At 56.0% G+C, this 14,017-nt stretch overlaps 3 protein-coding genes across 3 annotated transcripts; 2 read left to right on the forward strand and 1 right to left on the reverse strand.

Moving 5' to 3' along the window:
* Nucleotides 1–1,327: 1,327 nt before the first annotated feature.
* Nucleotides 1,328–8,039, reverse strand: CSUI_007504 (uncharacterized protein). The gene is made up of 2 exons (XM_068067649.1): nt 5,208–8,039; nt 1,328–4,339 (listed from the first exon to the last, which is right to left on the reverse strand). The coding sequence occupies exons 1-2, from the start codon at nt 7,226–7,228 to the stop codon at nt 2,656–2,658; spliced, it is 3,705 nt and encodes a 1,234-aa protein (XP_067920376.1). The 5' UTR covers nt 7,229–8,039; the 3' UTR covers nt 1,328–2,655.
* Nucleotides 8,040–8,276: 237 nt separating this feature from the next.
* On the forward strand, nt 8,277–10,006 carry CSUI_007505 (uncharacterized protein; the record flags this gene model as incomplete). The annotated part of the gene is made up of 3 exons (XM_068067650.1): nt 8,277–9,028; nt 9,361–9,568; nt 9,968–10,006. Exons 1-3 carry the CDS (start codon nt 8,685–8,687, stop codon nt 10,004–10,006), a joined length of 591 nt encoding a protein of 196 aa, XP_067920377.1. The 5' UTR covers nt 8,277–8,684.
* Nucleotides 10,007–10,436: 430 nt separating this feature from the next.
* On the forward strand, nt 10,437–12,466 carry CSUI_007506 (uncharacterized protein; the record flags this gene model as incomplete). The annotated part of the gene is made up of 3 exons (XM_068067651.1): nt 10,437–10,444; nt 10,844–10,946; nt 12,357–12,466. 3 exons carry the CDS (start codon nt 10,437–10,439, stop codon nt 12,447–12,449), a joined length of 204 nt encoding a protein of 67 aa, XP_067920378.1. The 3' UTR covers nt 12,450–12,466.
* Nucleotides 12,467–14,017: the final 1,551 nt, after the last annotated feature.

Consider the following 14,017-nt stretch of genomic DNA (forward strand, 5'->3'; position numbering starts at 1 on the left):
TCCTTCCGGTGGTTCACCTCTCAGTAAGGCTTCTTAAACGCACGCTACCACTTTTTGGAGATTGCCCTCGGGTAAGCTCAGATGGCACTACAGTCGCCCCAACGACTATCCCAGCTGCTGTCCGCCTGGAACTCTGTACCACAATGTCGTAACGTAATTACGCATACGACCGTGTTAAAACGGCTTAGGGTTCGTGGGCCGAGGCAAGCCGCCGGCTTGATTTTGACGGTAAGGCCCTCCTAGTCCACGTTCCTTAGACCATGCGCGCTTGTCCGCCTAACTACTTCTTACACCGGGTACGAGAACCCTCACACGCTCTTCAGCGAGGTGCACAAGACTCACTCAGACCACCTCTAAATATTTGATTGCTGGGCGAGGAATCGTACCATCTGCCCGTTCTAAGGTGAAGTAGCCCGGTCTCCTCACTGTTGAGACTGCCGGTACTACTAGTCAATACCCTAGCAGTATATCCATAGTACTCTCAACGGTCCCCTCATACGAGGAGCCACGGGAGAGACGGGCAGAGGCCTACACGTTGAGGTGCCTACATCTGTCTTTACTGAGCTGCCGCCTCAGAGTGGCCGGTCTGTGTAACGCTAACAAGAGACGTGACAACCTATCAAGCTGCTGCAGACGCTCGGTCTTGTTTGCCGAGATGGGCCAGACCACCACCCTGATGTGGCTCACGACGTTCACTGCAGCGTGTCTGTATTGCCTGCCGGCACTCCCTCCTGTTGAGGCTGGTCGAAGCCTAGCTCGGTACTACCGTTCTACGGCGGAGAACGAATAGTGTTATCCCCAACGGAGAAACTCGCGAGGAAGTAACGGACACCGGCAGGGGACACGGATCACCGCCCGAACATTTTCATTTACCGACGCGGATGAAAGCCACTCAAACTGGGAAGTTGAGGTACAGAAGTGAATCTCCAAACAACCCATGCCTCCCCCTTTAGAGTTGCTGCGCTTACAAATCTTTCAAAAATTTCGCTCGAGTTCTATTGTGATGGCGCACTCATGCAGAAATACTTCCGAGGCGCCTCAGGAGCGTAAATCTCGAAATCAGCAGCGCCGGTGCTCGCGGCTCGTAGCGCGTGGCCTGCATCCAAGAGGTCCCGTGGAACATGTGTTCGATGCCTTCACCATCCGCTGAAGCGTATGCCTCAAGCTGTGTGTGAGCACGCGTCAGATCCTACAGAATCTGTGCGCACTTCCCTGCCGCTGCTCCTAAACTGCCGCACGCTAACAGCACGGTGACAGCGGTTTCTACCATTAGCCTCAAGCATTCGATGTTCTGAGTCTTGAAGTTGGCCAACATACTTCGTCAGCAGCACTTCCAGTCCCACGAAGGCCAATCCTGAACGCAGTCTGTCGTAAAACCCGAGTTCCTACGTAGCATGACCCCCTGCACCAACCGTGCTGTCACCCAGCACACGATGGCGGAATCCCCCGCCCTTGCCACATATCGACTCTAGTCAGTGACACAGCCTCACGGATCCGCCTCTACTGGCCTCACCTCGCAGGGGCTCTCCGTACACGAAGGAATCGACGTCTGCGAGTCTCTGCAACTTGCCGAGCACGGGTTGTGATTCAGACTGTGGCGCGTTACGAACTGTTATGCACACGAGCTGCGGCCTCTGCTGCGGCTACAACAAGTCCCTGGCAAGGAGACGCTTGGACAAACCAGTCCACCGGGAAAAAGACGGTAGACTGACGACAGCATGGCCCCGGACAGTCGGACGATAATGCAAGGTCTTGCGTGCACGGCTTGCTCCACTGAACAAGGAGCCCTCTGGCTCAGACGGCACAACGTGAGAACTTGCGCGTTTGGGTACTTCCTTGGGATGATGTTCCTGAACAGTCGCAACCACCGCCATCCTTTGAATTCAACCGCTAAGTCGGCGACAAGCCGTCACCCGCTCTTCGGAAGTGACCGCTTTCGCTGAAAACGGGACGGCGATTTCCCCGGAATCCCTGGTTTTCAGTCTGCACACACGGATAGCGTCTATATGTTTGTCATCGAGTTCGACATCGGAGGACTCAACAGAGTAAAAGCCTTACAGTCCAGCGTTACCACTGGTGAAAAGTCGGCAGTGCAGACCGGCTGGCTAGTTCACACTCCAAAAATGCCCCCTACCCCACGGCAGAACAAATCTGCTGAGAGCCCCAGCGTCCCCCTTCCCGCCACCCGTGCACCACCCGAAAGTTCCAGGACTGCCCCTGGGCGAAATTCCTACGACCTATGCAGCCTCATCGTCAAGCGCGTGCACAGCGCGGGATACAGAAATTTCCACTGCCTTGAGAATCTCTCGAAGTTGCACCCCATTGGTTCGCAAAGGAGAGTTACTGATAACCTCAAGAGTCCTAAGCTCTTCAGCACAGTAACAACAAAAATACAAACGGTAAACCTCGACGTCCCTTGCTGTGCGCGCCGTTGTAAACCGTGAACCAAGGCATCCTTACACACCCACAACCCCAGCAGAGTAAAACGCCGCCTGGCTTGGCACTCCTCGATGCACGTCTCTCGAAGAACAGGCACAGGGACGAGAAATGTGCGGAGTACAAGGAGTCCCCACTGGAGGAAAGTACTGTCGCTCTGGCGCACCAGTACGGGACATCAGCCCTTTCTTGGGGAGTTGGCCACTCCCGTCCTACTTCCTAGGCGAACAGATCTTCAATGGAACGATGTGGCGCACTAACCGGTCGCTGCTGCATTTGTGAGAGTTCACGAGAGTTTACACCTCCCCCTCCACGGTTGCCAACGACATGCTGAGAGTCCACCCGCTCCTGATGACGAGCAACCCCGTTCGGCATCCCCTCCATCCCGGCAGTTGTTGAGGTAGCACCCAACGCAGTCTCCAGCTGCCTGTGCGCCCCCCTCTGAGACGCCGGACAGCCGTCTGTTCGCTCGAAAAGCCCCTGAAGCGTTGCAGGTTTGCCAAGAAGCTGGTTCGAAGCGGTAGGCGGCTGTAATTGCGCCTGTTCAACGAAGGAGGGTGCAGGGACATCATCAAACTTCCACTCGTCTAGATCATCCTCGTCCCAAAAGCCTGGCGCTCCCTCATCTCCTGCAACATCTCCCGGCTGTGCCCGGCAAACGCACGAGACATTTGTGTTGGAAGACCCTAAACCGGAAGACCCATGGGGCGCAGTACCGAACACTGCTGCTGCCGCTACGACCTGCCCCTGATGGCAGCTCGACTGAATAGTAGGTCCGGCTGAAACCTGGCCATCCAATACCGGCTTCTCTTCGCACGGTACACGTAGCGGGGTGATCAGGTGGGAGTCAGAAGCAGGGGCAGCACCTCCAGCAGTATGACAATGAGGATTTGCCGGGCTCCCCGCTAACCCCCTTGAAACTTCTCCGCCCGATTCCTTCCCAAGTAGCGGCAGCGGCGAACCCACTGCACTCGGCGCAAAGTCATTCTTAGCTCCGCGTGGGCTATGAGGCGTTGAGCGCACCGAGCTACGTTGTGAAGGCACGCTCGCACGAGGGTCGACACTGTCGTAGTTTGACACTGTGCCGCCTGCGCTGTCGGACCTATTTTCTCCCCCGACGGCTGTCGCGTCCCGCTCTGCATCGACTTCATTGGACATTTGCGATAACCCATTGCCACTATGCAGCCCTCTCCCTGCCCCCTCTCCACTGTTAGGCAAGGACAGCACCACCTGGGTGGCCGACGTCTGTGCTACCGGTCTCGGCACTGTGGCTCCAACAAAACTGCAAGTTTGTCCACTATCGGTTCTCGAAGAAATCAAGGCCGACGCTGAACCTCCAGCTGGCATGTCTTCAGTGAGTTGCCTGGCACGCGGAGAAAGGAAGGCAGGTATGTCACGAAATGAGCGACCCGAAGCTACAGTCGAGGAAGAGGAAGCACCAAGTACACATGAAGTGCGACACACCGAGTCCTGCGAAGTTTGCTGTAACGGAGAAGCGGTATCTCCATACAGAGTTTCCCGTGGCACCGAGGTCTCAGGTGTAATCAACCGAGAAACATGGAGGGGCGTAGCTGAGGGAATAGAAGAGGTGTGCTCAGTATCTCCCACGAGGGACATGGCGCGAGGATCCACGAAAGAACCTGGACCCGTGGAGGACCCGGAACCTTCCGCGTCCGTGCGTGGGGAGATCTTAGAGTCCAACGAGGCGGTTACCGTTGCAGAATCTCCGCTGTTGCGGGTCATGTCAGATGTCTTTACCGGCGGGGCACCACACTTGATAGAGTGTGTGCCGTTCTCCGCCTGGAGTGCACAAGTCAGAAGAGGCTGTGGCAAAGGGATGACGTTTGCACGGTCCGTAATTTTCGATGTACCACCCACTCCAAGCCCCTCTGACAACTGCAAGCTGCAATTGGAAGCAAAAAATCAGACGCAAGAAAAAATGCAAAAAAAGGTGAAGCAACACACCAGATGGAGGGCAGAGCGAAACGGACAACTGGGCCCTTCGTCACAGAGGTCGTGAGAAAACTGTGACGTCAACGAGCTGTACATTGGGGCTACTCGGTGAGAGGCCGCGTGCGGAAAAGCAGGCGGCTTCTATCTTGCGAATGAGAACAGCACAACCAGGCAGACCGTCACCGACAGCCAGTACATGAACAACGCAAGCACCCCCCAGCATCCGCGTAATGTTCTTTACGTTTCATTGTCAACAAGGCTACTCCAAGTTCACATTCTTGGTGGCACACAAGTGCGACTTCTAGTTGTAATAGCTCCTTGTCACTATGGCTTCAAGTTCTATTCTAGCCGTTCCCCCCTAAACTTAGCTGTTCCTCACGACTGGCCGACGCCGGGAAAGACAGCGACCGAGAAAAGTGAACTCACAATCGCATAGAAGCGCGCAGACTAGCTCTTGACAAAGAAAAACTACGAATCATCAAGAGAACAATGGCCAAATCCTTGCAGCATTCGTGACGACACACTGTTCTCCAGCATGAAAGTTGGAGTTCTGAAGAGAAGTCACCTTGGAGAGCTAGCCTGTGCCCTTACTACACAGCGACAATCAGGTGAAAAGAACCGCACTGTCAGATTGATCGAAACCCTGCAAGAGGGCTTGAAAAATACTGAGGGATACGTAGAGAAAACAGCGACCCCCATTCACGGAATACAACAGAACAACAAATGCAGAGTATGATTAGTAGCCAACCGAGATGATTTACCAGCATGTGTCTCAACGTGCTCGAGCAGTCCATTTCCTCTTCGGAAAGACGACTTACGTAGACTTGTAATTAGGTGAGCTGCACCTTGAGGCCGACAACGACTGTGCCATCGCTGCACTGCTAACCAGCTTTGAAGATAGCTGACTGAAACTCTTTCTGTGGAACTGTCTGATATCCGCTGCCTTCTGACGGGCGACAGCGTCACTCTCCAAAGTTTTCTCCACTGCTTGTTGCACTTGCTGAACAGCAGCAGCGATGACACCTGAATTCACTAGTCTTCGCCCCACACTGCTGCGCGCAATACTTTCGGAAACGACAGACGAACCCGCAGACGGAGTCGGAGGAAGCAGAGATCCCCGGCCTGCCGACAGAAGGGCCCCCGCTGATCCTCCTCCTGCCATTGCTCTTGTCCGGCCAGCGTGATTATGATTGCATCCGTCATCCATTCCAGTGCGAGAACGCGGCGCATGCACGCCACTCCGCTGGCTGACACTGCTTGACCGACTAAGACTCCGCTGTCTAGTCAGTCGCCCCCCACTCCGGCCATTACTCTGGTTCTCTTGAGCCGCCGACAAGCTTTGAAGGAGCGAACAAACTTCATCAAACACTGATTTCACCTGTGATGACCCCTCCCCTTCATCAGACGGCTGGGTCCCCGGCTGCTCTAACACGCGAAGATGCTGCAGCCTCGCCGCCTGCACCTTTTTCTCCAGCTGTTGCAGCGTTTTAGGCTCCACATGGACAGGAAACATAGCAGGGCAACTCGATCGATCTACCATTGCGTGAGATCGCTTCAGCAGCTTGTTCTCTTCTTCCAAAGCCCGGATGCGCGCTTCGTATGAGGCAAGTCGATCTTGCAGCTTTTCTAGTTCTCGCAAAGCAGACTCCTGTGCATGTTGTTCCGTATGATCAGACTTGCCGCCATCCACAGCAGCTCGCCTATTCACGGCTTCGCCTTCGTGAATCACTTCGCTAACGGCCGAGCTGGCACGCTGCCTCTGTAGATCTCTCACTTCAAGTTGCAATTGTTCCAACTGTTGTTGGTGTTGCTCTAGTTCTTTCTGCAATACCTTTTCCTTCTGTATAAGCTGGTGCTCTCGCGTTTGTAGAAGCCTGTGCTCCTCTTGTAAGTGTTTGAGCTCCTGTTGTGCGTTGAAGGGTCCTTCGTGTCCAGACACCCCTTGCTTCTCGTCTCTCCGTTCTATCTCCTTCTCCAGCTTCTCAACCCGACTTTTCCAGTCTTTCTCCTTCTCTTTCGCTAGCCGTTGCTGCTCCTCTGTCTTTTTCTCTTGCTCAGCTAGCCGCTCTCGCAGCGAGATGAGCTCCTGTTCCAACTGCCGCATCTCCTCGTCACTCTGTCTATCTTTCTCCCTCATTCCACCTATCGGCGCTCTACCATCACCGGGACAACTGCGAATTCTGCCGTCTTGCCTGCTGCTGTCAGACTTGTCCACCTCGCTAGAGGCAACACTTGATAAAGACGGAGCAGCAGACCCGCAGGGAGGCCTGGGATTCAGCAGCAACAAGCGCGCTGCCTCTGTGGCCTTCATCCAAGCAGCTGCGGCAACAAATACACCATTCTCCGACGACTGGTCAGTCTGTGAATCCGCCGTTGCGAAAGAGCCGAGGGCCAATCGAGGAGGTACCGACGAGTTCCTACCGGACGACGCAAGTGGCTGGACACGAGTTCTGTCGTATGGCCTTCTAACTGAAGTCTCGTCAAACCTCCTAGTGTCGCGACCCACACGTTTCCCCCCCCCGGTCCCCGGTGTACCATTCAGCTTCGGGAGCCGCTCTCGATCATCGGTCACTGATCTGTCCCCGACGGCGGGTTGACGTGTACGGAGAAATGAATGCTCGAACGAAGAAGCGGAAGAAACTGACGTGCAGCTACGACGAGAGGAAGGTACGACCGCCGCAGACGGCAACGGGAGACCCGAAGGCGGAGCTGCTTTTGACACCGTTAAAACCTGGCCTGGGGCTGCCGCTACTGGATGAACACCAGAAGAGGGAACACGGTGCAGGCGAGACGACCCCGGAGAGTCACATGGGCTCCCCGAAGGCGCAGCGAGCGGCATTCTGATAAGGCTTCAAGAAAACACAGGGCGCGGACCCGCACTTCTCACTCGACAAGCAAAAAGGAACGGCCTGCTTTTAGTCCGAGGGCAAACAGCGAAGTGCATGAACACCCGACAATGTCGAGTCCCGCGACGTCCCGTAGCATGTAACACCACACGACCCGGGAATGGAGGGCAGAGAGGGAGACCCGCAATCATTCCTCCGTCAGAGAGAAGTACCAAGCTCAAGACTTTCGACGGGCATCTCTAGGAACCGGCCACAGCTGCCCATCGGTTACATGCCCGCCGATCAAAACTGCAAAGAAACCAGCCGTGCCTGGGCGGGCGGCATGCGTAGACTACATACACCGAGAAAAAGTGCCTCATACTCACGTGTCGCATGACCAAAAAAGGAGTGGACTGGTGCAGACTTGTGCGTGCTGCCGCGGTCCCTGAAGGCAAACGCCAAGAAAAGGGAACAGGGAAGGACGGGACTTCTCGGGGGTGGCTTCGCCAGCGGCGCCGCTGCGGACTCGTTCTGAACCAGCGGACTACACAAGTACCCCGGTCGAGCCACAAAAAAGAAAACCACGTCACAAAGGCGCCAAGGTGCAGACTTCAGCTAAACTGACAGTATCAGACGGGATCTTCCGAGTCTTTTCTTCTAAACGAAGGAAGCCTCCCCGGCACCGAGTCCACCTGCTGGACACCCGAGACGCAACGGGATAAAGAAAAGAACACTTACGCAAAGACGAACACAAGAAAAAAGCATTCAAGGGCAGAGGAGACGCCTACCCAAAAGCGTCTGCTTAAATACAACCCACTGCGTCCGGGCCCCTCGCGAGTGCTGCTGGTGGAGCGGGCAACCCGCTCCCGGATGCGGTCAGCTGCTGGTTCACTTGCAGGGGACGGCAGTGGGGCCTCCTTTTCGTACATGGGTTGAGCAAACGGCTGTCTCCCTTTGCTTAAGTAGCAAGGTGCCGTTGCGTAGTGGGAGTGCATGCAACCAGGAGCACATCGCACACATCGGCAACAGCTCACAAAATTTTCTGCCGAGTTTGTTGGGCCACCGCAGTTTGTGACCCTGACGTCAAAACGCCTAAGCACAGTGACATGTAGTACTGTGCCACAGACAAGTCACCAAACGTAGCCGGAAACAAGGGGAAACAAGGCACGAGTTGTAGCCTCTGTAACACGCTGCAACGGTGGACCCAGGGCAGCTTGCAAAGCTGCCACTGGGCGCGAAGTGTGCGGCTTGGTCCGCCGGGCAGGTTGCGTGTCTGGCAACAAATGAGCTAATTGGTCGGAGTCGTCACTGGATAACTAACTATCCGCGCAACTGAGGCATCTGCACACTTCATGCACTTTGGACAGATGTGTAACACAGTCGCGATCTGGCAGTCCGAAAGGTGCGTCTATGCAAGCAGACAGGATTTGCATGCGTAGCCTCACGCAGCTCGCCTTCCTGGCAAACTAAATGCTCACAACTACTAGCAATTTTTACATCCAGCAACGCGCCACGCCGATTAGGGTCTGTCACGGCATACAAGCGGTGTGTGACTTTTTCCGCTGTCTCCGCGGCAGCTCTGCGACTCTTCCCAAGACAATGAGGACAGCTGCCCGTTTCTCTTTCATGTTGGGAGTCTTATGGAGTGCGAGGCAGCAGCTCTTGATTGGCGGAAAACTTGACGACGTAGTCCCCTCTGTCTTCGCCAGCTACGCGCCCCGGGGGGCGGCCACCATCCTTGGTCCTGAGAATTCTGTCGTGGCCAATGAGGGATCCGCCACTGAGAGCATGGACCACACCGAGAAGACGGAACGGTGAGTTCGCCTCGCGGACGCTGGCGTAGGGATTTCATCGACTGCCATCTTCGTGCAGAGAGCTGGTCCGCATTTTCCTCTACGGCCGTTTAGAGGGAAGAGCGCACCAGTGCGACACCCGCCTCCTAGAGCGCAAGGCGAGTACGCACTCCCGAGGGATGGTACGAAACCGCCGCGGGTTAGGAGGATGCAGCAAGCGCTGACGCTGGTTAGAGGATCAGTCCTCGAGGTCGGGAAAAGAGGCATAAATGGAGCAGGGTATGGCTTGGCACGGTGTCTTCGCCGCGTACAGCGCTCACTCCGGCTCTCTGTTGTGTGCACTGTTTGCACAGCGCGCCCTCTCGCCTTTTCAAAGCGTCTCGGTCAGTGAACTCTTCCACAATTTCGAAGAGGCTGGGCTTTCTCGCAGCTGTTGTCGCTTTGTCGGTCACGGCTGCTCGGCTGTGGCGATGTGGGGTCCTTGAAGCGACACGGACTCATGCGACCACGCCTCATGACGGGACGGCCACCAGCAGAAGGCTCAGTGAGGAGCGAGACTGCGTAAGTAGTAGTATCAGGAGGCCGCAGCAGTGTTGTTTCTATTGATGGGCTAGGAGACACAGGCCAGCGTACGATTCTGGTGAGCATTGCTGCATCTCACGAACGGCACCGATGTGCGCGGCAGCTGGAGCTTGGGACATAATGAGACCAAGCCGTTGCTTTCCTAACGTCGTCTGGCGTGCTCGTCCCACTCAAAATATTGCGGCGGCATGCAACATGAAATGCACAGTTGGATCCAACAAATTTGTAGGGGGAAATCATTGACTGTGTAGTTTCGTGAAGCCGCGGAGAATGATAGACGGTACCGGTATCCGCGCTCTCTTCGTGCGGCCCACTGATGTGTGACATGGTTCAAATCCCGTCAGGCGCACTTTCGGTGTGGGTGGTTCTCTTACGCAGCAAGAAAGTCAACACACAACGGCGAAGGGAGAACCTTAACAGTTCAGTTGGGCCAATTCTCGCATGGTGTGGCGCTGATTCTGGGTGTCTGCAACTGGTGCAGCAAGTCAGCGGAGTAAGTGTGCCGTCAGATTTTCTCATAGGACCGTCCTTCAAACCGATAGCGCAACAGGAGCGTGTTCGATTCATTTGAAGAGCCGGCCCAAGTTTGGAAGAGCCTCGCATCGAAGGCGGCCAGCTCAAGTTTGATCGCTAGAGCTGCCTCCCTCTCCGTGGCCCCGTCTCAGGCGGGCAAAACGCGGGCCCGATACGGGAAACCGGGCTTCCGGCAAAACGGCGGATGCCGCCGCGGAAGACATCAGTAATCACGTGGGCTGTGCTTCCTGATCGCACTGTCCAGCGTCACACTCGCCACCTTGGCTGGTCATTGAGCAGTCTTGAGTGCTGATCTGATATCCCAGAGTCAGCAATGGGGAGGTAGCCAGGGGCAAGGCATGCTCCTCCGCGGCTGGGCGGCCTGCGCTGGCAGTTTGTTTTTTTTAGGGGTCACAGACTACTTCACGAGGGTGTAAAGCCCTCTCTCTGGACATTTTGCTGCGTATCTGGGACTGCGCTGTGGAGAGGGGTCGGCCGGGTCCAGGGCAAAGAGTTGAGTTGAATTCTTTAGGCTGTGGAAGCGGTGCTCTCTCTACACTCTTCACCCTATATATACATACATGCATACACATCTCTCTCTCTATGTATATATATATATGTATATATGTAGGATATCATAGAGGACATGTGACTGGCTTAGGTGCATATGGAAAAGCTGTCTATCAGTCTACGCTCTGTGTATCTCTATCACTTTTCTTCTTCTATGGATGTGAGATATAGGCTATTGTCCGAGCACCGTCTCTTTAGCGGATCAAGCACCTTTCTTCGCACTTGCACCGCCAAGCACCTAGGTGTTCATGTGAACGATTCTGAATGGCAGGAGGTAAGCCCACACTGAAGTGTGATTTGCCATCTTGCGAGGATATTGTCATAGATTTCCGCCTGCGCGTCCGCGCTCTGGTCTGGTTGTTGTTTGCTGAGCGGCACGTTCTCACGGACTGGACTGGCAGGGCCAGGGCGCGCCAGTCCACCGGCCTTCACACCACGTTCTGCGCATGTCTACAGGGACGGTGAAGCAGCACGGAGTCGGGAACGGGTACTTTCAAGGCAGCCTTGCCGCCTAGAAGAGGTGTTGCGTACACTCCTCTGTGCATTCTCTAATGCGTGTAGCTTCTAGAAAGAAAGATAGTATCAATGAAAATCAGTCAGACTCCCGTTTCATTAAGAACGCGCTTAGTGTCGTGTGACTCAGGTATCACGTACACTGCATCCACGCCCCCCACCGCTTTAGCTCTCTACCAAGCGTGCCTTTTTTTTTTTGGACGAGCGTATCCCGCTGGCAGGGGCGCTCTCGGGCACTTTGACGCACGCTGGTCACGACAAGTCATGCATTTGCAAGAGTCTTGCCAGTGCGGTTTTCTTCTCCCTGCACGAACCCCGCGCCGGTGTGACTTCCGTGAGGTGCTTGGATTCAATCAAGATCTAGCTGAGTTTCAGCTTCGGTGTTCGTGGTCCGGAGCGGGCAGACGACCACGCGCTGAACGATGCACAGACAAGCGTACGCAACACCTCTTCAGGTCAACAAGGTTTCCTTGGCAATTCCCGCTTTCGGACTTCGTGCTGCTTCGTTTTCCCTGTAGACCGGCAATGGAGAGAAGCTTGCGCCGAAGTCTGGTTTTGGCTGACTTGACGGGGTCAGCTCGTGCACGAGACCTTGGGTGCGAAAAGTTGCTGCTTGGCGCAGTGTGCATGGCTGTCAGCAATTCACTCACAAAGTCGTGTAGTACGGCGGGCCATGTTAGGGCGGAAACAGCCTCATTCCCAATAGGTACTCCGCGGTATTGGCGGGTCACGGCAAGAGCCGTGCTCGCTGATGTAGTATTGGATCTTCCCAACGTGAAGCATGTACCAAGCAGTCTCACGAGACCGCTGTCAGCTTGTGCACGCAAGTAGTCTTTTGCAGTTGATAGATCTCTAAGGCATGTTGGGCTGGACGCTAAGAAGATCGAAACAAGGCTGTTGCTGAGTAGCGTCCGACACTCAGGGAGACCAGAAAAGAAAATCAGCGAGCCACACTTGGTGAGGTCACTGAGCTCTGGAAGGTCTGCAGGACCAGCGCGAGGTGCGTCCGTTTGGTTTCGTTCGGTTGCAGGCGCGCTGTCTGCGGGATTTTTCTTGTCTGGCACGACTGGGGGGGATGACGTGGAATGAAGGCGAAGTCACCAGGATGGACAGACCATCCTGATATCGAAACATGCCATACTGTTTTTCGGGAATGTTGGGATTTGTCCAGATTTTTTGCTGCTCCGCTGGGGTGGCGCTGGTGTCTGCGCTGCCAACTCGCCAAGTCTTACACGTGGCCGGCCACTCCCTTTTCGGGCGCTGAGCACAGTTATTGACGTTCTGACAACTGTCTTGCCTCCTGGCAAGCTGTTGATCTTCCCACCGCGTACGCGCCCCTTGGACCGCCAGGCGAGCGCGCGCCGAGAAGCTCATAAAGCGAGCCGGCTACCGTGGCGACGAGAGGGTCACATGTGCACTTGTCCGTCTAAATGCTGCCCCCTCTGAGGACGAGCGGGTTGCGCCAGTGACACACCGCAATGGTGTTGAGTATGAAAAGAGGGATCCGGCGCAGGAGGGTGGGGCCGTGACGGGAAAGGAGACGGCTGCTGAACGGTAGGAGAACATCTTGTCTCAGAAGACAGGGCCAAGCTCTCAAGGGAGGATACTCTTTTGCGGGCTAGCCGCGCGTCACTTCAGCACGGGACGCACGACCTCTTCCGAAAAGATCTCGAGTGTTGTTGAACGTTGAGAAGCCTCCTCGCTAGCGTGCGAGGAGCCTTAGGTGGATTGTGGCTGCTGGGCATGGAGCCCGTACCGAAGAAACTACGGGGCGGATGCGGCCTGCCCTGTTTGCAGAGACTGCAATGGCCGTCCGGCAACGCGGCGGGCAAGAACGCGTGGCGTGCAGACAACGTAGCAGCGTAATTCGGGGGGTCTGCAGGAGCGCTGACAGGCACCAAACCGCAGAACGCACTGCGGGACAGGCTTTGCCATGAGAGCCCTCGTGACGGTGAAGAATTTGTGTGACAATCTGGGACATTTCCGCTCGTCCTGTGAGTGCCGACTGTATTCAGTTGGTGAGCTGACGCACCGCGGCTCCACGCGCCCGCACGGATCCGGGAACAAGCGCGAGGCTTGCCGCTGTTTCCTGAAGCGGGCAGCAGTTTCGGGGACGGAGACGGAGCCGTGAAGCAGGCTACTAGCAAGCAGCAGAGATTCAGGGCGAGGTGTTCAGGCGGCTGCGTGCCCGTGGAAAGGTGGTGTATCGTGGTGCTATGCCATCTCTTCAGCCGCGACACGCGTGGCGCTGAAGGCGACGCGTGTGCTGCACCGAGGGGTGTGACACGTGATGCTTCACAGAGAGGTCATTGTGTACTGCACGTGAGCGGCGAACCGGTGCGTACGGCACCTGTAGCTGCACCGCCCGAGCGAGTACGAGGCGGCACAAGACGGTCGCATTGCCCTACACCCGTGACGCACATCCGCCGGCACTCACGGCTCCTTTCTGGCACAGGGAGGATGCCTACTTGCTCGGACGGGTGTGCAGTTGCTGCGAGACGGAGTCGGCCGTCGGCGTTCATGGATGCCCAGGATATGCAGGCTTACCGTCTGTCGGAACATAAGTTTAGGGAAGCAGTTGACAGTGGGTGCGGTAGCGGAAGCACGAGCCGAATAGAGTTGTAGAGGCCTGGCAGCCGCTGTGCCGGGGAGCCCGACGCACGACACGGTGTTAGCGACCTCAATGCGAATGAGAAGAGGTAGCCGCGACCGCCTGCCAGTGCCAAGGGTGACAGGTGCGACCAGTTCGGTGCGGCGTCGAACCGCCGCGTCGCTTGGCCGCTCTGCAGGACAGTAGCTTCCCGCGACGCGTGTCTTTCAACCTGCTCTAAG

Source organism: Cystoisospora suis (assembly GCF_002600585.1).
Source record: "Cystoisospora suis strain Wien I chromosome Unknown contig_3965, whole genome shotgun sequence".
In the NCBI taxonomy this organism is placed as follows: Eukaryota; Apicomplexa; class Conoidasida; order Eucoccidiorida; family Sarcocystidae; genus Cystoisospora; species Cystoisospora suis.

Coding starts and splice junctions, on each gene's coding strand:
- CSUI_007504 (XM_068067649.1), bottom strand. CDS start 7,228: ATGCCGCTCGCTGCGCCTTCGGGGAGCCCATGTGACTCTCCGGGGTCG. Junction 4,340..5,207: donor TCACCTAATTACAAGTCTAC/GTAAGTCGTCTT, acceptor TTCCAATTGCAG/CTTGCAGTTGTCAGAGGGGC.